The sequence below is a fragment of the Eschrichtius robustus genome, chromosome 5, assembly GCF_028021215.1.
Source record: "Eschrichtius robustus isolate mEscRob2 chromosome 5, mEscRob2.pri, whole genome shotgun sequence".
Taxonomy (NCBI): Eukaryota; Metazoa; Chordata; class Mammalia; order Artiodactyla; family Eschrichtiidae; genus Eschrichtius; species Eschrichtius robustus.
Window position 1 is genome coordinate 49474980 of NC_090828.1, and position 23644 is coordinate 49498623.

General features: G+C 36.4%; 1 protein-coding gene across 1 annotated transcript in view; it reads right to left on the reverse strand.

Annotated features, from left to right (window-relative positions):
* The window catches only part of ZNF804A (zinc finger protein 804A), a 303065-nt gene extending 289019 nt beyond the window's left edge, over positions 1-14046 (reverse strand). Inside the window, exon 1 of the mRNA XM_068543868.1 lies at positions 13936-14046. Coding sequence (XP_068399969.1) covers positions 13936-14046 — 111 coding nt within the window. The remainder of the gene's footprint in view (positions 1-13935) is intronic.
* Positions 14047-23644: the final 9598 nt, after the last annotated feature.

The following is a 23644-nucleotide window of genomic DNA, read 5'->3' on the forward strand; positions in this document are numbered from 1 at the left end:
CATGTATCCATTTCAAAGCATTTCAGCAGAAATTATGTATAATTTATGTAATATGTTTAAAATAACACTTGGTGTATAGCAAAATGAATTACAATTTTTGTTATCTGTAGATATAGATATAGAAACAGAACCTGGGAGGTTAAATAACTGGCCCAGTTACAAAGCCAGAATTTAAACCTAGGTCTCTCTAGTTCCAGAGGCTGAACCCCTTCCATAAAAAGGAAGGAGAATGATGGGAAGCAAAGGAGAGAGTGAAACACTGTCAAAATTCTCTAGATGTAAAACCCAGCAAAATGTTTCACATCCTTGGGAAAAAAAAACTACAGTTCTACAGTTGTCCTAATTCTAGTCAGGTTTCTCAGCTAAAAATAACCAAAATTAACTCATTAAATGAAGCATAAAATACATTTATTGGAAGAGTATTAGGTAGCTGACAGATTCAAAGGTGACCCTGTTGAATGAGGCTTGTCCAGGAACCGAAACTGGCAATGCTTGGGCAAAATTCTGTCACTAAAATAGTCAACTTGGAACAATGCAGCTGGCTCTTCAGCCCCAGGAACTTTTCACTGACAAGGCTTGGCTGGTATGTGGCCAGTGGAAACTCACTGTGGCTCCCTTCACCTCTTCACTGTACTGCAGCTGCCTCAAGGGATCTCCAATGGACCCTGTGCCTTTGCATCCTCCTGCCTCTGAATATCCCTTCTTCCATGATGTGGCTAAACTCAAACTGCCAAAAGGTGGGGAGAAAGAATAACTACGTTTCTTTTATCACTGCGTATAATAGGACTTAGGGTTGTTGAAAAAATAGCAAAGTAGCACATTAAACACATCATCCGTAGATACCATTCTCATAAGAATCAACAAATTCTAAAGGAATGTAGGTTTTAAGACAGGATAGACAACAGGGAATCAATTCAGGCAGATTCCTGTCACTCTGGAGGTTTCTGTATTTAGCAGAATGCCCATATAGATTATCATCCAATCAGAATAACTCTAAGAGTTAAAGGCGGTACCATGCCAGGACAACAATCTAAACTGGGATTATCCCAGGCAAACCCGAATGTACCATCATCTAATTATTTAAATTGATATACATTCATATATTAGCCTATATTCTTCTTTACTGCTTAAGAAGAACTAATGACCTTTCTTTCCCTCTCTTCCTTCCTTCCTTTTTCCTTTCTTCCTCCCTCCCTCTCTCTCTCTCTCTCTCTCTCCTCTATTTATTTTTAATTCCTAGGATTATGGCCATACAGAGGAACTTTGACCACTGAGTTGCTTCAGATTTCTCAAAATCTTACCAGTATTATTTTCAGATCTCTGATATTATATTCAGTGGCTGAGGTAGGGGGAAGAGGAGTTCTTAATTGCTTTTCAAATAAATAATTGTTTTGCTCTCTGGACATGGCCAGGAACTATTAGTAGAATTCTATGTACTTCCTGAGAAACAAACATGCAGACAGGCTGAAACTGGAAAAACAATATGCTCTCTGATTTTCTAGACTACAGTGGGGGTGTAGCAAGAGAGTAGTTAGAGAGAAAGAGGAAGAGAAGGAAGGCGGGGAGGCGGGGGGCAGAGAGAGAGAGACAGAGAGAGAGAGAGCATACCTGTGCATCATTTTGCTGTGTGTGTACATGTCTATTTTGCCTGTGTCCAAGAATAGATATTGCACTTATTTTATGTAGGGTACTGAGAGAAAAGAGAGAAGAATTTCTCACATGACCTATAGTTTCTGTAGTTGACATAATTGTATTGGCACTTTATTAATAAGTCAAAATAGTTGGCATGTTTAATGCCTAGAAGGTGAATAATTACTCAGACTATAGCATATCTGAACTGAATTATTGATATAGTATTTTAATTACAGTAATTTAACATTATAAGTAAACAATATCTTCTGTCTCTAGTTTTTTTCTTACATCATCAAATTATGCTTACAGCTATGCTAGGCACTGTACAAAGAGGATCAATTTGTTTTGATTCATTATTATTGTTATTATTACTATTACTACTATTTACTTCACTAACCCTTTACTGTGGAATAATATGGTAACAGATTGTCTTAAATGTGGCTCTCCAGGACAGCAATATGTACCATAAAACATCTGAAATTTTATTAATATTATTCTACCTAAAAAACGTCTTGTGAGTTTTTGAGTAGTAGCATGTATCATAATATCAACTCCTCTAAGTCTGAGCCATAAAAAATTGCATCTTTCATGTTGTATCAATAATTTCACAGCGATTAGTAACACAAGCAGAACAGTTTGTGTTATTTTATGCAATGTGTGCGTTTTCCCTAAGAAATCTAATCCCAATTTCTGTGGATGAAATTCCATAAAATTTTAATAAAACTGGGAAATTTGAGTCTCAGATATTTTTTAACTATTCTGCAGTATCACATGGGGCAATTATGAAAATAAGGTTTAGATTTCACAATTTCACATATTTTTTATTTTGTGTTATTCTTGTTTTAACAAATGGTCATCACCATCCACTTTTATTTTGCTTAATAATGTAGTCCATGAAAATGTCAATCAAATTTAATTATAAATTAACTATGACAATTAATTATAAAATAACTATGACATAAATTGGGCATCAAGAATCATAAATCTAGTATGTTGAAGGTACTCAGAAGAAACCAAAAATATCCACTTCAAGAGTGAAAACTGACACTTTTACAGCCAAGAGTGATAAGCTAGTAAGGCATGGTTTCACACCAACTCTATGCTACCTCCGTATTACTATACGTATCACATGTGACTGAGGTAGAGAATGGCCAAGAATAATTACTTGGGGAAGTACACAAATAAAGTATATAGCAAATACATCACATCTATTTTGCATTTCCATATTGACTTCTTGGTCAGTAAAATTTTAAAGTGACTTTTAGTTAGTAAAACTGTGGTAACCCTATGGTTGACAAATTTATTAATGCATGATTATTTACTATACCTGTGTATACGAGAGCTAGAGGAAATGTTATGCCGCCCCCTAGTGTAAATATTAATTTTGTAATACCAGAACTGCAGTGATCCAAGACATTGCAAGGGAATCACAGCTACTGAAATCATTCTTGAAGAGAATTAAAAGAAATTTTAAGCTCTCCTAAAGAGCCAGCTTCCTAGGAGTACAGAGCATAGCTCCACGAACTTTATGAGAAAAAAGAATGTCTTATATCTTATGGTTTCCATAAGATTTTCATTTCTTTATCTACTGTAATATCTAGGGCCCAATCCCTCCTCTAAGGGAGGAGATTTTATGAATCTTGGGTGGAGATAAATATGTAAGGAGTGCCATGGGTAAACAGGAAAAAAAAAAGGAAACATTGATATTATGCAATACTAAAAGTGTCCAAATTATATAAATTTATACATATTGAATTGAATAGATGAGATTCTAGATATGAATGTTCCAGTATGAAATGTTGCCAATAGCTACCCTCATTTATTGGGAGTTTATTAGGTTCAAACCTTGTGCAAATTACTTTACTTGCACATCTCATTTGATGGGCAAAACTGTTTTCTAGGTAGGTATTATTTATCACCTCTATTTAAGGATAATATAACTGATAGAAAGGTGAACTTGACCAAGGTCATAAAGCTAGTGACCAGCTGTGGTAGACTTCTCTTGTCTGATCAGTTACCTCTTTCTCTTACTAACATAACACTGATTTTATTGAGCTTAGCAATGTGCCTGGCTTAATTAATCATGTTCCCATTCTTCCCTGCACTTAGGAGTGGTCCTATGACACAACTCCAGCAGAAGAGATATAAGCAACACTGTTGAGTGGGACTTCTTAAAAAAAAAAAGAACATTCAACTTTTTGTCCTTCCTCTTTACGCATTTTTTCTAGCTTAGAATGTAGATGTGGTGGCTGGAGCACTAACCACCTTACAACTGTAGGAAAAATACAAATAAAATCAGAGTCTTTAGTCTTGACATTATCGAGCCACTTAATGTCAAAAAATATCTAGTTGCATATTTCTGTTACGCTAAAAATTTGATATAAAATACTATATAGGTACAGAGTTGATATTTGGGATGCTGGTTACGAAAAGTTTTACTCACTATTGATATAGAGGTCTATTTAGGATTTGGGCTCAGGTCCATCTGGTTATAAAGTGTGCTTTCAATCACTGTGTAAGTATGACAGTAAATATTTTGACAAAGGCATGCTAAACTGGATGCAAGAACACAATCTTGGAGTGAAAGTAGTCATTCTCTTCCCTACTATGAAGGAACTTTGTCTCATTTCAGCAAAGAGAGGTGATTTGCTAAATATCAGGTTTTGAAGGAAGTACCACAAAGATTACTGTATTTCCGCTGACACTTCCTTGGAGGCCACTAGACCATGTCACTTGAGACCTTTCATTAAACAAGGAGAGAATCCATATTTTATCCCATCTTTCTGTCCTTGACCACTTGTAAGTAAAATCATTTAGTTCAAACCGCTCATCATTAAATCCCTTCCTTCTTTGTAACTGGTCTCACTTCCTCCTCAGTTACTTATTGTCCAAAACGTCCCTACTTTCCATAATCCAAAGTGGTTGGCAATTTCCTAAATTCTCTCCAAACAAAATTTGCTTGCTCCACATCAAATTCTTTAGGTGTTTCCTATCTGAATGACACAAACAAGGCAATTTGGATGGGTTAACCTGTGTATCACTGTTAATACACTGACCTTCCCCACCTGCCCCCTGCCCCCAGGGGCTGAATATGGGAGGAAATCTGTGCACTAGAGCTAACCATGCCCCTCTGGCATGATAATTCAGCAAGGGTCAGGAGAAAGCTCTCAGGCTCACAATAGGGCTGTGCATAATTCAGTCCCATAGGAGGCGTCTAAGATGACCCCGAGAACTCTGAGCGCTCCCCAATAGAGTGAGCCTGCACTCTAGAGCCCATGAGACACAACTACTGAGCCCGCGTGCCACAACTACTGAGCCTGCACTCTAGAGACTCCTCCTCTCTGTCGTGGTTCACCACTCCACTGCTACCACTGCCTGCACTGGGATTATCGGAACCAGTTTTATCCTACCCTGTATCCCCAGTAATGTCAGTTGCCACAGGAAGTACAGAATTCCCAAATTTTTCTTCATTTTCTGGACTTCAATCTCCATGAGATTATGTTACAACCTCTTTTATACAAAATTCTCTATATTCCTACATGTCCTAAAACACTTGGGCTGTGTCTTGAATTCAGAAGTGTCCCTTATCAATGAAATCTCTATAGCTTTAGACTTTTCGTTGAAGTTTTACTTCAGCATTTTGCGCCAACTGAAGTTTGTCTCTCTTGAAAAGCCTTTCCCCTGTATCTCTCTCAAGAGAGGGGGGACTGTTTTATCTCCCCAGAGTCCTCATAAGAATGTGCCAGTGCAGGGCACATGTCCTCCACGCTCCACCTTGGTAATCTTCAACCATTCTCCTTCCCTCCCTCATCCTTAATACTCCCCAGCTTTGGGTCTCATTTCCTTGAAATTCTCTGATGGGCTTGCCTCCCTTTTCTTTGCAACCATCCGTGTCATATCTGAGAAAGAAAAAAGCAGCCCCTGGGAACTGTCAGCTATGAACTTGTCTAGATCAAAAAGTAAGGTATGGGGCTTCCCTGGTGGCGCAGTGGGTAAGAATCCGCCTGCCAATGCAGGGGACACGGGTTCGAGCCCTGGTCCGGGAAGATCTCACATGTCACGGAGCAACGAAGCCTCTGCGCCACAACTATTGAAGTCCGCACGCCTAGAGCCCATGAGCCACAACTACTGAGTCCGTGTGCCACAACTACTAAGCCTGCACTCTAGAGCCCATGAGACACAACTACTGAGCCCGTGTGCCACAACTACTAAGCCTGCACTCTAGAGCCCGTGAGCCACAACTACTGAAGCCTGCGAGCCTAGAGTCCGTGCTCTGCGACAAGAGAAGCCACCGCAATGAGAAGCCCACACACCGCGACGGAGAGTAGTCCCCGCTCACCGCAACTAGAGAAAGCCCGTGTGCAGCAATGCAGACCCAATGTAGCCAAAAATAAAATAAATAAATAAATAGAAAAAAAAAGTAAGGTATGGCTCTGTTATCAAAGATAAACAGTTTCACAGTCCCCTAACATCAGACAAGGTCATTGATGAGCATGAAGGAAGCAGGAAAAAACAAGACCACTTCACAATCATGTTTGGGGACAGACAAAAACAAACCTACTGTTTTTGTTATGAAACATCCCCATCTGCCAGACAACATGAGCAAAAGCTGCTTCTCTACCAACTACAGCTTTGCCCCCACTCCGTTCCTCTTGCCTCCTAGAGAAAAAGCACTAAAATAACCAATTGTAGAATGGCCCTTCTTTCTCACAGGATAATCCAGAATAAAACAATGTTTCAATAAACTCCACAAAATCACCTTACACAATCCCAAAACCTATAAAACTCTCCTTTATTTCCTCTTCATGAGATGCATCAAGGTTCCCCATGGTGTGCAGTTTATCTTGTTCCAACAAGTACCAATAGGTCCAACTTGGTTCAACTAGAGCTCTGTTCCTGGTGGTTTCTGGCTGGTGGTTACTGACACCATTCTGTGTATTTTTCATGAAAACATTTTTGTTTTGTAAAATTTAAGTCCTTCATTTTACATAGCCACCCATTAAAGCCAACTTTCTTAAATTTGGGTTACCAAATTGTACACTTTTGATATTAAGTTTAAAAATATTTTCTCTCATTTAAAGATAGCCTGATTTTCTTCAAGTACAATAAATGTATGTATGATTAGCTATTGGCGCTGAACAGATAAGAATAACTATATTTTACAGTTTTATAAAAGTTTTTTGGGGAGGAACCAGGGAGATTGATTGAGAGATACATAGTAATCCAGGCAAATATTTAAAATAAAGTTATTATACATTCCTTTATAAAACAACAAAAACATTCCACATTAAGGTCTATCAATTTTAACCCTAGTTTAACAACGTCAATTTCACCTATTTCCAATTAAATCCAATTGGAATTAGATATGATTTATATTTCAAATACTGAGTTGTCTTATCGTAAAAGAGATGTAATAACTGATCCTCAGTGTACTGTTTGGGGTCTAGATCAACAGAACCAACAGGAGAGATGGAGAGAGAATTGGGGAGGTGCGGGGGGGGGGGGCGGGTGGAATACATGGAGAGGAAGGGGAGAGAGGGAGGAAAAGAGAGCTTTAAGGAACTGGGGATTGACTCTGATTGTGGGTTTGTGGGGCTTCTGTAGGACAGGTCAGTAGGCTAGAAACTCAGGGCAGGGTTTGATGCTGCAGTCATGAGGCAGAATTTCTTCTTCACCAAGGAATCTCAGCTTTTGCTCTTACAGTCTTTCAACTGATAGCATGAGATCCATCCACTTTATAGACGGTAATCTCCTTTACTTGATGTCAACTGATTACAGACATTAACTATATCTACAAAATACCTTCAGAGCACCTAGATTAGTGTTCGTTTAAATAACTGGCTACTATTCTGGTTGACACATAAAACCAGTCATCACACTCAGCATAGCTCATTTTTCTAAAGCTATGTAAGTAAAAAGCGTTTTCTTATAATTTGAATATGGCACTGTCATCATAAATATTTAAAACATTAAATGTACTTACATTTAGAAATGTACATAACTTTCTTCTAATGGTGCCAAACCATTATGAAAGAGTCCAGAGTACTACATCAGGTAATGGACTTTGTTATTTTGACAACTAGGATTGAGTTTTAATTATTTACTACCCCACTTTATCTTATACTGTGCTAGGAAGTGTACTGTAATACATTTATAAAATTAATGAAAACTTGCTAGTTGAAAACAACATCATAATATTGTATATATGTTAATAATTTTCTCAGAGGCAAAGGATAATTTGATGAGATAAAACAGATCAAATGGTTTCAGGCTAAGATTTTTAGAGAATACAATTAATAAAATTATTACTATTGTAGTTTGCAATATAAAAAAGTGAAAAATAAATATAAAAATTTCTATATGAATTTTGGCTGCAGTATACCACAGATTAAAACTGCTATTTTTTTCTCTCTGGAAGGATTACTCAAACTCCTAATTACAACAATTGCATAAAATAGTAATATCTCAGTTAAACAGGATCGCTGAGAAAATTATTTCAACACTGTATTATGATTACATTTATTAAAAAGTATGATTTCCCCTATGTATAATACTTTCAAAAAACTATTTTCTAAGTATGTTACATGAACTAAACATGTTTACCAAAAGTATAAAGACTAAAATTACATTCAAAAAGACCAAAAACAACAAGAAATTACTAAAAACACCTGTGGTCTGAGCGAAAGTCTGCAATTTTAAAATGCAAAAATGCATCATCCTCAAATCCACGTTTCTATATTATAATTATTATGATAGGTCATAATATCCTAGATATATGATCTGGAAAATACTGTTGAGCAGTTCAACCAATACATAATAAACAGTATAGAAACATACAAACATGCAGAAAACTTTTTGGAAGACTACTGTCTATCTAAAAGTTGGTACCATGAAGGGTAGAATGACGAAAATGTTTCTGTCTCCCCGTACATAAAATTTGGTTCTCGGACTAAACAAGAAGTGGAAAATTCAAGTGCCTTCATTGGTCAGGAAGGTATTATACATAAGTGAAAACTTATATAACAGTAAAAAATAGTATAGACAGTAGCAAACTGTGAAGTGTATTCCCCTTTGAATGGCATTTAAGCCCAAATACTGTAAAACACAGTGCACACTAAACTAACTACTTCTGCAGACTGAATTTGGTCCTGAATACAAATACAACTATATGAAACCTTTGGATTAGTGGTCTCCAACGCTCTTGTTGATCTGTATTTTCAGCAAAAACGTAATAGCAGTCATCAATAAACTAGAAAATACTGGTGCATAATTGAAAAGGAAAGACAAGATAGTATGTCACTATTTGACTTTCAACTATCAAAAATAACTTAAATAATATTTGATAAACTAAAAAAGATATGTTAGAATCACGGATGTTACTTGACAACATTTGCCTTAAAATACTGCTTACATTTTTGAGTAGGTCATAATATCAGTATTTCAATCTTATTTTCCTTACTCCAATAATGTGTTCTGAAAACACACATGTTGTAAAGTTTTGCTAGAATAAAAAACAAGAATAGCAAATAATATATGTCACCTTAGGTTTAGGAAAGTGAGACACAAGATGGTCTTTAATACTGAATGTATAATAATGTAAAAGAAACTTGGAAAAGTATATAACTGATTACATGACCAAATTTATAAAGTGGGGAAATTTAGCCATATATTATTCACCCTAACCCACCCTCACCCCTGACCTTTCTTGAGGATATTAATCTAACAATGATAACATTTCAGCAGCACTAATTCAACAACTTGTTTCTTTAGTCTTATGCACAACCCTAAATGTGCCACATAAATGGGTTTTAGTGAGTGGAGAAACCTTTTAAATTATATACTGTAGGAGATAAAGAAATATGTAAGGGAATGACATGAAAAATACTGTTATATTAGATAATGATAATTAGAACAAAAGTCCATATAGTATATTTCAAAGGCCTACCTAATTTTAGTGAGTTCCTGGATACACAAGGGAAAAAACCCAGAATTTTTTCATACTTTCAAAATGAATACATATGAAAATATCTTGAGTGACAAGAAACCTGCAAACTTGTCAAAATCTGTGAATATTTTTTCAACATATTCAAAATGAACGGAGCATCCATGAATACATCTTAACATAATATTTAGTGCGCAATACTTAGCACAAAGCCTGTGGTGCCTAGAATAGTGCTTTGCAATTAAAGCATCTCAATAAATCTGAATGAACTAAATAACAAATATGTTGACAACTGATTAATAAATCAATACCTCTTTTCTTGCCAAACCTGGTACTTAATATTTTGGAAATGGAGGACAGCCTTCAGGAACAGGGCTTAGGCAAGACAAAAATTATTGATGTTCGCATATTGGAGGATAAGAAATAAAATAAACTTGAATTCAAATTATTCTGTGAGTCTGGCACTGTTTCTCCACACCTAAAGGCAAGTGGCAAAGTAGAGTGCCTTCAAACAATAGATGACGCCAATACCATCTCTTTATCAGTATCTATATTATCATACCAATTTCTATGGATTCCCTAATTTAGTATATAAATTGTAAAGGAAATATGGCTAGAGTCAGGAAATCTGCATTATAATACTGAGTCACTGCCTGACCTCAAATCAGCACTCCTTCTTTTTGAATTTCATAGTCTTTAAACACATAATACTCTTGTGAAATATAAAAATGCTGACCAACTAACAGAAGTAATAAACAAATTAGTAATGATTTCCAAAGTTCCACAAACTCCAAATTCCATATTAAAAGTGGTTAAATATATATTTAAATTCTGCATTAAAGTATATATAAAACATTTTAATATTTTGTATTAAAACTTTAAAAATATATAATTAGGGCAAAAAAACTTTTGTGGCTCAACTGCAAAACATAAATATAACAAAATGTCTCTATCTAATAAACAGATGCATACACAATGGTGGTTTGGGATAATCTAAGGAAAAACAATAAGAATACACGGATTGTAAACTTTATTCATTGTCATTAAACCACGTAACTTATTCAGACATATTCTGGAGCACTAATAAAATATTAGCTTATTTCTTATTCCATGGAATTAAAGCTATATCACACATATGATGCTATTTATAACAGAAATCATCGCAAGTAGAGTGAACTTTCTCTTTGATGGTAAGACCTTGCAAAATGGAGATTTGCGTATTTTCAGTTAAAATTGTGAAAAGGAATATATTTAAAAGCCCAGGAATAGGATCAAGATTAACAATAGGCTTAATCTTTAAGTATCCTTAAAATTTTATTGTGTGAGTGACATAATATGATCTATGGAAAGGTCTGTACATTTTGATAATATCCTCAGTATGAGTAGCAGGACTACATTCTGGATTTAGGACGAAAGCGATTAACCAAGGTCAGTAAACAATGAGTTTTATTCTGTAAGTAAATTTATTCTATAGGTAACTTCTAATTCTTGAAAGAACACTGTATTAACAGTTACAGCCTATCTTAAATCAGTTCAATAATTTTAAAGACTAGAAAATGTTTTAAAAATATGAATTTTAAAAATGTTCAGAATATCCATTAGTTATCCAGTGGTTGAAAACTAATTGGAATTTCTTTGGAAAAATCCCTCAATGGATGTTATGTTTTAAGTTGTGCTCTCCTGAAATAAGAAAAAAAAAAAAAAACACTCACTAAAATTCTTTTAACTTAATACACATTTCAAAATGCAAAAATGTGATGATGTCTTCAAAGGCAAAGTTCACAATATGTCAAAATCAAATAGACAAGAAAGTAAAAAAGATCTCATAATTACTACTCTATAAAACTGGGATTAAAAACATGACAACCATAAATCCTTACTTGAAAATATTCAAATTGTGGAATATATATATTTTTAAGATAATATTTGTGTTTCTTATTAAGGTTGCTATTTCTGAGAAGTTTCAGGTTCAGCTTTCTGTTTTTAGCTTATAGTAAGTTTTAGCTTATAATAAATCTTCATAGCATCCTACTTGCTGTAAAAAATACATTTTTAGATAAGTATAGAAAATTATTTAATTAAAAAATTCATTTATGAATATATTTAGAATTTCTTCTGTTATAGACAGGCATAAATCTCATTCTCTTCAATAACAAAATCATCAAAAGACATAGAAAACCCACACATGACATATATTACTTTTTAAAGTAATAGTCTCAAATACCGTGGAACCATATATGAAAAATCTACATCATTTCAGTCAGTGTAAATCTCTTGCACAGGAAACACTAACTTGGGCAGTTTGTAAACACAATCTTGAAGGATTAGCTACGAAGTCCCTATAAGTCCTTTTACCATAAATAAAATATGATAGGAACTATTTCTAAGACTTTTTATCCCAGTTTGTTGCTTCTGACATTTGCATATATTTAGATTTATTCATCTCATTTAGGTAGCTGCTCTTTAACACCTATTTTAATTTGAAGATTAAACTGGCAGATCTACAGTTTAACCTACCTTTTGTCAATATGAGTGATAAAGAACTAATCAACTTCAAACAGACAACAAACATCCTTAAGCAAGTTCAATGATTTATGGAAGCCCAAGGTTGACTTAAGAATCAAGATTACCAGAATTTTAACAAGTTGAGGTTTGGCAAATAAACATTTTTTTTCTATGAACTTTATTCTGTGGCTTTATTACCTACACCATCATTATAACTATGGAGATGAGATCTTGTTCAGTCAATAAGTTTGCCTTTTCTCATAAGTGAAACTTGATTTAAAAAAACAAACCAGTGCACACTTTTTTCAAAATGAAGCGTTTCCCCTCCCCCAAATTACCTTCACATATAGTTGACTTCTCTAAGTCTAGCCAGAACATTTTCCATAATTACCTTAGCCTGTGCCTATTGCTCTGTATAGTACTCCACTAAGGAAGACCACAGAAGAGTATTTTCTTTGATCAACAACAACAGTAAACAATCTTATCCAGGACAATAATAAAAGCGATAAATTAACCCTACTTCTTTGAGTCTTAAATGAGCTGAGAGGAGGATGTCCAAGAGATTCAAGGGAAAAAAGAAAATAATCAAATGAATCACATCAATGTCAGAATTCACTTAAAACTTCAGAAGAGAACTTTTCATTCTTGGAAGACAAATGCACAGCACATTTAGAAAAAAATTTATGTAGAATCATATTTTAAGATATATAAAGAAAATAGATTAAGAATACTGTATTTACTTTTGGACTAATTGAGTCTGTCCTTAAACTTCTACTCTACCTATTCAGAGCTCGGTAATCACTTTGTTAAAAAGGGGGGACGGGGTGCTGCTTGCTAATAGACCCAGACTTTAGTGATGCATACATTTGCATATTACCACCTTACTCGGCTCTACTCTGTTTGCAGTACTTAGCCTAATGAGCCTTCTCTCTACTTCCCTTTTTCGTTATTGGGTGTATAGTGCTCAGGAGATACCAAGACTTGGGAGTCAGTTCTGCAGGGAGGTTTTGTAGCTAAGAGGGGGTATGAAAGAAAAAGTAAGGGCCATCACCCTGTACTATCTCAATGCTCAGCACACCTCTCACCAATCAGGAGTCCTTTTCCTACTAGAACGCTGAAAGAGAAGCTCGGTGGTCCAGTGAGAACCTCCCAGGACCGCACGGGCTCTGTTTGTCTAGCACGTTTTTCCTTGTGGCTCTGACTGTGTCAGAGTGCCCACCCGTCACACTTACCTCCAACCTCTTTTGAGTGAATAGCTTAAAGCTGACGGCATGGGGTTCTGGAGTCACTCAGTTAAGCTTTGTACCGACAACTTCTCACTAGAGAAGTTTGCTGCCAGCCCTTCCGGAGACAGCCGGAACACAAACTCCTTCTGAGACCATCACTCAGTCCCGCCACTTGCCCCGCACCACCAGTCACATGGCCCCCCGCCTCCACGAGAGACACCCACACATCCTCATTACCTTCAGCTTCCTAAAGCGACAGAGGCTATAGGGTCACTTGGGGTTAGGGTTATTTTCTTTTCTTTCTTAAGATGAGTTCCTGTTGACATAATTTGTTTCAAATAAAGAGAAACCGTGGTAATCTTCACCAGGACGGAGTGAGGTGGAGGGTCCCGAGCGTTGGAAAAGTGTCAACCAAAGCCATGGATCTCAGCTTCCCTGAGATTCCTGCCTTTTCCTACACCAAATTCTCACCCCACGCCCACAAGACAAATAAATGAATATATTATAAACCAAATTGAATTGTGACACCCCCAAACCCTCACAGTAACCTCAATCCTCCAAATGTCCCCTTAAACAGGAGACAGAGAGAGAGACAGAGAGAGAGAGAGAGAGGAAAACAGAAGCGATTACCAGAGTTTTGTTCCCGTTCTTGCTGAGAGGGCCCCGGAAAACTCCCTTTATGTTGCGAAAGTGTCCGTTGCTGAGATGCGTGGAGCTGATGACAATGTAGTAACACTCCATGGAGCAGCCGCCGCCTCCTCCACCGCAGCCGCCGCTTCCAGGCACCCCGCGCCCGCAGCCGCAGCGCGCCGGGGCCCGGGGAGGGTGGGCTAGGAACCGGCCGCGAGGGCGAACCACCGCCTCTCTCGCACGCCCGCCGGAGACAGGCTCACTACGCGCCTCTGCCGTGCGCGCCGAGGTTCCTCCGCCTCCGCATGCTCGCCGCGCTGTCCGTCTCAGGCTCTGTTTCTCTCCTAATTCGCCTTAGGGCGATTCGCCCCGCGGGAGGATCCCGGGCTGGGAGGGGCCGGCCAGGCAGCGGGGAGCGGAGCGCCAGTCAATGCCGGCGGCGCGGCCGAGCGGAGCCGGGCAGCGGGAGTCGCCCGAGCGGCAGCGGCGGTGGCGGCGGCGGAGGCAGCAGCATCCCCCGCTCTCGGTGCCAGCACTCGGAGTTGCTGCTGCTGGCAGGCATGAGTGTTATTATATTGAGCGGCGTTGCCGGTCCATTGCACTGAGCCAATGGCAGGGAGCCACTGGGCTGATACTGAGAGCTGTCAGAGGAGTACATCTGTCACCCGCGGCCTCCCTCCGCCCTCCCCCGCCGCCGCCGGGACCCACGGCAGCGCCGGTCTGGGCGCGAGTGGGAGCGCGCGGCGAGCGGGACGCCCCCCAGCGCAGCGCCGCGGCGGCAGAGGGCCAGGGACTCGAAGGCCACCGCGGGCGAGCGGCAGAGCGGCCCGAGACCGAGAAGTGGGAGACTCCTGTAAGGTGGGGGCGGAGGGGAAAATGTAGAGACACGGAGATTTCTTGCCTAGCAGTCGGGGAAGGGGGAGGGGACGATGGGGGGTAAATAAATTAATAATTCAGCACGAAAAGCCAAGCGCTTGCAACTGCCGCGTATCCAGGCAGGTGCCAGCAGCTGCTTCTCTCTTGAGATAGTTACTACCCATTGCGTTTAGCTTATTGGATCTTATTTGTTTTTAATGTGGTTTTAGTATGGAGGCTGGATCCTGTTCCGAATCTTAGAGGAAGAAAATGTCCCTCCACCCACCACCCATTTGTAGAGATCATAAAGGTTTGTGTTGATAGTTTGGGGGGCGGGGAGGGGTAGTTGTGGGGATACAAGTGAAATGGATAGAAGGTAAAAACAGAGATTCTTGGCTTATGTGTTCCTCGAGCCAGAGTTCCCCTCACCCACGTCCCCTGAGAACCTAGGTTCCTGCTAAATTGCCAAAGCTGAACGGAAAGGGATGCTTTGCCGCAAAGAAGCTGCTGCCACGAGCTTGCTTTGCGTTTCTCTACAGTTCTTTTCCCACCACAGAGAGTGGTAGCGAACAAAAGCGTTTGCCCTAGAAGCGACCTGAAAGGAAAATCTCCCGCAAAGGAACTAATGGGCTCGTTAGGAAAGTAGGGGATGGGGTCTGCTGCGTTCACTGAAGAGAAACCATCGCGCTGGGTTTTAAGGGGCCAAGGTAGCCATCGGCCTAGATGTGCCCTGCCACCCTCCCTCTCACCCAGTTGATTCTTTGTGTAAGTTTAACTCCTCGGAGGTGGTAGGGTGAGAGCATCCCATCAGGTGTATATACGACTCATTAGTCCGCACTTAAAAAGATCGATAACAGGCAGTGGGAGGCTGGGAGATGGTGGCTTCAATGGATTTACTGAAGGCTTTATTTTCCTCTTGCCTTGAATGGCTTAATTGGTTAAAGCAGATTCCAGGCATTCTGCTGCTCCTGCGTCAGAGCATACTGCACTTTGATATAAATTGTGTTGATCTTTTTTATTTGAAGGTCAGGATTTCAAGACAGTCCATTCTGGGTGTCCCATATATATGATTTTACATAGCAGTGACTCTGCAAACCACAATATGGTCCTTAAATGAATCTGCCAGTTCGATTTCACTCTGAAAGAGGAAGAACAGAAAGAGAAAAAGAGTATTTATAAGAGGCAATAGTCATGTGAGTAATTTGTAACTTACAGGGGTGAAAGAGGGAAGTGCTAGATTCATCTAAGGGAAATTCTCCATGTGTCTTGCTTCAATTCAAACAAAGAAAGAAAGTTGGTATGGATTTATCAAAGCTCATTATGAAGTGTCAGAGTTATTTAGAGGTACTTGGCTAAATTTCTCAGATATCCACTTGGGGGAGTCTGGAAGTCTTGGGAGAAAGAGAAAGCAAGAATTTACAAAACTTCTATACTCTGTGGAACAGATCACCTAGTAATTTGTTACAATTCAGTATGAACACAATCTTATTAGAAAAAAAAATTTAAGTGATCTCCACCAAATACTGTGTGCAAATCAAATCCATTTTGGCTCCTTTCATTAGAGTTATTTTTAATTTATATTTTGAGACTGTAGTGATTCTCTGTACATATCACCTTGGGAACAACTCATGACCTGTACGATTTTCATTATGTCTTTTGAAGTTTTGGAAACTTGCAATTATTAGACAGGAGATACAATCTTCATTTTTACTGAACCAAACCAAGGAATCTCCTAAGGAAATGGAAGATGGCCCATATGTGAAAGAATCAGATAATATAGATTTCTTGTGTGTATAAGTCACAATAATCTAAGCTAGGTTTTTTGCAATATTTTTCTTTCAAAATACTTCTGACAAAATGTTCAGATCTGTATGTACATCATGAAGCTCAATTTCCAGTTCAGGAAACAGGAACCACAGTTACTTGAATTATCCCATGGAACAGAATATCGTCTATATGGGATGCCATATTGTGTTTCTACTGGCAAAGTTGATATATAATATATACCATATATATGATATACATACATGTATATGATGATGTATACATCCTAAAAACCAACTTTAGTGAAATAATCTCCGTAAAGATTCACTTTACTGTCAGAATAGTCTACCTTTGCCACTTACAAGCTTTATGATATGATGGGGTAGCTTATGACTGCAGTATCTAAACCTGTGTATAAATGGTAGTAAACACATCATAGGTCTGTTGCTAATACATTAAGGATGCTGACAGTTAAAAAAGGAATGTAAATTTTTTTACATAAAATTTATCCTCATTGTTTCACTACACATGAAGTAATCTATCTCAACATTACCTAATGCTGAGTGTAATCAGCAAGATTCTATACCTACACCTTGAACTTGCACAGACGTATATCAGAAGAGAATGCAGATTCCTTTTGTTTACCCTCATTTCAATTGAGTAGCCATATCTATACTGTAACGGTCATTCAAATAAAACTACTAATCACACTATATGATATTCATTATGCCATTACCAATGAGCTCTGTTGCTAGTGGACTCTTCATTACATCAACCTTAAAATTCAAGAGAAAAATAAGCCACCACCATGTGCGTTCTGGCTTCTAATTACAACAAACAACTCCTAGGCATAATGGAATTCCTCTATTAAAATATGAAATAATTTTTTTCATTTGAATTTTGCTAAAAATTAAGAGAGAAGTCAAGTAGGAAATCAGGACTTCCCCATCATCTCAGAGAGAAATCATACCTTTCTGTGGCAATAAATTAAAATCAGTAAACAGTGACAAATTATTGTGACCTCCCATCTTGCTGTTCCCATGTCTTTCCTTTTGTCATGGTGCAAAGGAAGTAAGTACATAAGTAAGCATCTTCAAATTTCCTATTGTGTTACAATATCTTTGATATCCATGGTCTGTTCCCATTATTTCAAACAATTCTGATTTATGTTATTAGTAGCCATTTTGGCATTGATTATTTCTATAGAACAATGCCACTCTTAATTTAAAAAATAAAAGATTTCCCTTTCAAAGACTTAGAAAATTTATATTAGGTTAAACATCTAACTGCTATTGTAAACATGCAGAATCAATATTTCTTAATCATAAAATTTTTAAAAATATTTTATGGGATCATTATAGATCACTTGGGTTTAATTACCAACTTACCAGCTGAAAAAATTACAATGAATAAATTAAACATAAACGTTTTAAGTAACTGACATTACTCTAAAAAAAAAAATTGCAGTTCTTTTTTTGCCACCACTACACTTCAATTTTCCCTTTCTACTGGTGCAGTTTCCCCTTCAATTTTCCCCTTTCTACCATTGTGATTCAAATCAAGATCCCGTATGCTCTGTGCTTATACTAATTTACCTCACACCTTGTTCCTCATTTCACTTTGGTTAGCCCAAAGCTGGGTACCAGGTTTCTGCACAGCAACTGAGCATTGTTCCTGACCTGTTACTGGCTCACGCAGAATTTCAGGATAAAGTTATTGCCATGAAATGTAAAACCAAGGTCCTGCCTTCTTTCCCAGACCAGCAGCTGGACCCCTCCATCCTGAATCCCTGCTGTGATTCTCTCTGTCCAGTTCTTCCAGAGGGAAGTAAAACTTCCCTGAGTTTGCCTACTGATGTTTGAGACAATACGTTGCTACCTTCGCATGACTGGACTTCCTACTTCCTGTCATTACAATCTCTGAATGCTTTTACTCTATCTGGATAACTTCCCATTGCTAAAGTGAACTATCCACAAATCAACTTCTGGGTCCCAGAAACTCAGCCTTACCTGAGCTTCTGAGCTTCTGTGAACCAAGTTCCCGTTCTTATATCATTTGAAAAAAAAAAAAAAAGCATATTCCAGTGTTATTCAACTGTGTCTGTGATGTAATCTTAGCGGTTACAGAGTATATTATTGGGATTCAGAACTTTCCTTTTTTTTACTATAATGATCTAACAATAATCTGTAACTCAGTTCTGTCACTATGTATCTCTTGTGTTTGCATTCATGTTTGTGATCACATTGGTGTCAAGTATTATTTATTGCTTTTATTGTTTTGGACTAATGAGGAAAAATCTAGGAACTTAACATAAATGTTTTGTTTATTTTAAAATGTGTTCAAATGATGTCATGACATGCTGTATGAACAAAGGTGTGGCATAAAATGGAGAAAAGTGGTGGGAGAACTATATCACCATACAGTACCCATATCATTATAATCATCAGGTATACTTAGATCAGTATTGACACAAATACTCATAAACACATTCATGTTTTGAGATAGGATTTGGTTTCAGCAAAGCAACATCATCTGTTGTATTAAATTAAGATTGCAAATTTGGATATTTTGTCTGTTGTATTTTTGTTTGATTTCTGTTTTTTGTTTTGTATTTACATAAGGGTTATAAGCATATGGGGTTTTATAATTAGTTTGATGTTAACATATTTCAGTATGTCACTAGTGAACTTAATTTATGCTAGAGAATCTTTAAAAAGGATCTATATGTTATTCAGGTATGAGAAAACTGGCATATGCTAGTCATGGGATAAGTATTGAATAACCATTACTGACCTTATCTGAAGCTGATACTATTATGGTATGATTTGAAAAGAGATGGTGGCTTTTTAAGGTAATTATTAGTTAATTATTACCTAAAAGTAGTCCAATCTCCCTATTCCTGTTTCTGTATCTCAGATCTGCTGGATTTAAATGTGGGGCCTGTTAAAAACAAATATTGTATTTTGAGAAATCTGATATCCTGTCAATTGTAAGATATATTCTCTTTATCGCCACTATAAATAAAACACACTGCCAATTAACTGTAAGAAGCCACTGATTATAAGACATCTGAATTACAGAGTTGTTAAAAACAAAAAGGCACCTAATAATCGATATATTGAACCTAAATTTGGTAGACACTATCACAGTTAATACCTAACTAGAAACCACTTTAAGATATGTCCAACTAAAGCAACCATGGAATATGGTCAAGTAGTGATTCAACTTCCTTAACTTCAGTTATTTCACCTCTAAAAGAAAGGGAATAAGCCAAATATGATCTTATGTATTTTCAAGCTTTAATTTCTCTGATTCTTTGGCAACCTCTCTAGAGCTGATATTGATCAGCCTTGGCAGAACAGAGCACCATTTTAATTTCCTACTTCAGGATGTATGTCTTAAATAGCTGGGGGACATGCAGAAATTGTGGAAATTGATACAAATGTAAACAATCAGAAAGAACTTTTATAATTTTGCTTGGGTTTAACCCTAGGAAGTAAATTAAACAATTTATATTATGCAGTTCTTTCACATGTATTAAAATAATGGTAGGTCACCTATTGACCAGTCTATTTATCTGATACTGATAATGGATTTTACCTTTTTATTCCTTTACTTTTCAATTCTAATAAGTAAAATTGGGATAGATGCCAGAAAAATGCTAATTTTAGAGTCAAAGCCACATTTCTAATATGTTGCCAAAGAAATTAATATAACTGGATACTATACATCTAATTTACCAGAAGGAATAACATTAAGATATATTACTGTAAGTCAAGAAAAAGTTGAGCAATTATTACATTCCTATGTTTTACAGTCTTTTTGGAAAGCAATCTGGCAACATCTATTAACATTAAAATTGCATATAACTTTTGACCTAGCCATTGCATTCCTGGGACTCTCTACATAGAATAAAAGATATTCACAAGAATACTTAATGCAACATTGTTTAATTACTCATAGTTATTAAAAACACTGGAAACAAAGGAAATAATCATTAGTCAGGGTAGACTTTGTGTCTAATAATATAATAAACTGTATCTGTACCCATTGATTTGGTATTATTACCTAGTTGTTTTAATGTATAAGAAATGTAGCATACAAATGAAAGAACAGTATTAAATAGGATCTGGTTTTGTATTATAAAAACAAGAATGTGTATATATTTGTAAAATAAGCAGACATGAATATAGGTAAGGGTATATGTAGGTTGTTAACATACTTGAATGTCAGGTATGAGGGAGAAGAAAGAATTAGAAGAGAAGGAAAAATCTAGGGAAGTAGAAGAAAAAAGAAGACTTATATGCATACACATACACACATCTGGGTAAGAAAACAGAAAAAAAAAAAAAAAAAGAAAAGAAAAGAAAAAGAAAAAAGGAAAGAACGAAGAAAAAGAGGGAGGAAGATACAAATATCACCTAGTTAGTATGTGAAGAATTATAAGAGATAGATGAAAGCAGGGGGAATATTGGGAAGATACCAAAATGAAAGCAATTTGTCTACAATGGTGAGCAGTGATGGGGATGAGGGAATGAATTTGGGAAATGCTTTGAAACTTTAATTGACAAGATTTACTGATAGGTTGGATGTGGGGTGATGAAAAGACTAATACAGAATAACTGAGAATTTGATCTGAGCAAATGAAGGTTACTGGTGCATTTTATTGAGATGGGGAGATCTAGAGAGAAGAAGGTTAGGGGAAATGCTAAAATTTAGATTAATTTTTAACAAGTTTGAGATGACTTTTAGATGTACAAGTGGAAAGAATAGAGGTGGCCAGGTATAGAGTCTGGAGTCAGGATCCGATATTCATTTAAGAATGGCATATTGGTGCCATTTACAGGCATGGGACTGTATAAGATCACATGAGAGCACATGTAGATAGATAGATAGAGGGCTCCAGGACAGGTCAGAGTTGACTCTATGAAAAGCAGTTTTAACAGGAGACAGGGAATGAGCTGCCAACGGTGCTCAAACCAAGTGAACATGATGCCTTGGAAGCTCTTCCTTACAGAAAAAAAAAAAAAAAAAAGTCGAATTTAAGGCGAGATTGATCAACTATGAGGAATACTGTTGATAGCTCAGGTAAGATGAGATCAGAGAGGTGATCTTAAGTTGGACACGTTGAAAGTCATTGGTGACCTTGAAAAAGCAGTTTCTGGAATATACCAAAAAGACTGTAAAGAATTTACAAAAAATAAATTCTGCAACCAAGCTAAGAAACCAGGCATGTGTGCTATTTGTATGAGAGAAATTTTGTGGAAATATTGCTGTATATAGAACAGATGTGAACAAATTTAAGAATATAATAGAAGATCAAGACTCAATACTGTTCCTCAACACAACTTATATATACTTGAACTCCCCTCTTCTCTAGCAAACCTTTCGTTAATAAGAGGAAGAGGATGTGGACATTTTCACTGAGGTTTCAAGTTTACATATGGTCATATTGATTTAGAACCAAATAAACATAAATTTAAACTATATGCATTTTATTAACTTACCTAATTGATTTATAAATAAATATTTCACACGGATTATGAGGTGATGGTAAAATGGAGACTTCATATAATTCAGATGGGAATATTAGTAGTATAATATTCATGAAAATAAATTTGAAAATATGTATCATAAACCTCACCCCCATTCACCATCTACAAAGCTTTAACTTGTCTATCAAACGACCTACTTCTCTACTAAAGTTGATTGTTCCATGGTGGGCCCCTGAACCACGCAAGTCCAAGAGTCTCATACTAAGTTTCATGATGGGCCAGTAATATTTTGTGTGCCTGGACTCTAAGAAGCTTAGGAAGAAGTGGTGGACATTATTGCCACAATGTACCTTTCTTCTATAGAGATTAAGAATGGGGAATATTCCTACAGACCTATTCTTAAGATCTGCTTGCTTTCACATGTTTCTATGTGACAACTCAGAACCCGTGTGATAAAATTAGTTATTTAAGTTCAGTTAGTATGAATTGGATTTTTATAACTAACAGAATCCACAACATTCAATTTTTAAACATGTACATGAAGATCCTGAATTCTAGTTAGAAATCTTAAGGAAGAAATCAGATATTTGTTTTTCAATTATGTGTGATAGACAAATACCATAAACAACATAAAATGTAAACAATGCAAAAATGGTTAAACAATACAAGTAATCCAAAAGATATATTATTGCAAATATTATATTTTAATGTCATAAAAATATGACAATGAAGGTAATGTTATAAAAATGGCAGATATAAAATTGCATCTATATATATACAAAAGAATAGCCCTATGCACACAAAAATATGTACAAAAATGTGACCTCATGATATTACAACAATGTGTTAATAGAGAAATCTCTCAATAGTAAAACTATGATTATTTTTATGTAAATATTTTTGCAGATGTTCATATTTTAAGTGATAATTTTCCTTTACATGAAGGAAAAAAGATATCTTTACTGATTATTAAGTTCTAGGAAAATATATTAAATTTTTTCACTCTAGAAAATGTAAAGGTGAGAAAACATAAAAATATAACAAATAACAAGAAAAGAAGAAACATTAGGCATCTGACAAACATTTATGTTTTCACAATGAATGGGAATAATTTAAATCATCCTAAGAAAGGTGAAGATTTTCAGATTATAAATTCTAACAAGCAACATGTCTAAATCTAAAGTGATAGAGAATTTGAAAGTAAAGAGATGGATGAATATAAATAAGCAAATGCAAACAGAAAGAAACCACTTCTAACCTATGAAATAGTATTTAAGGCCATAAACATTGAAGAGTACAACTGATGAAGAAAATATTACATTCACAAACATTTATGCACCAAATAACATAAGAGCAAAATTTATAAAGCAAAAAGTCTTAGGGAAATAAGCAAAATATATAAAGGAATAATTCACAAAAGAAATATGAATAAACATGAGATGTTGTTGACTCACGTTTTCTATCAGACCATTCAAAATAAAAATAGATTGATAGCATTTACTAGTCTTTTAAGGTTAGTTGTAATATAAATTGGTACAACTGTTTGAAGTGTAATTTGGTTTTGTTCATAAAGCTGTAAAAAGTACATGTTGCAT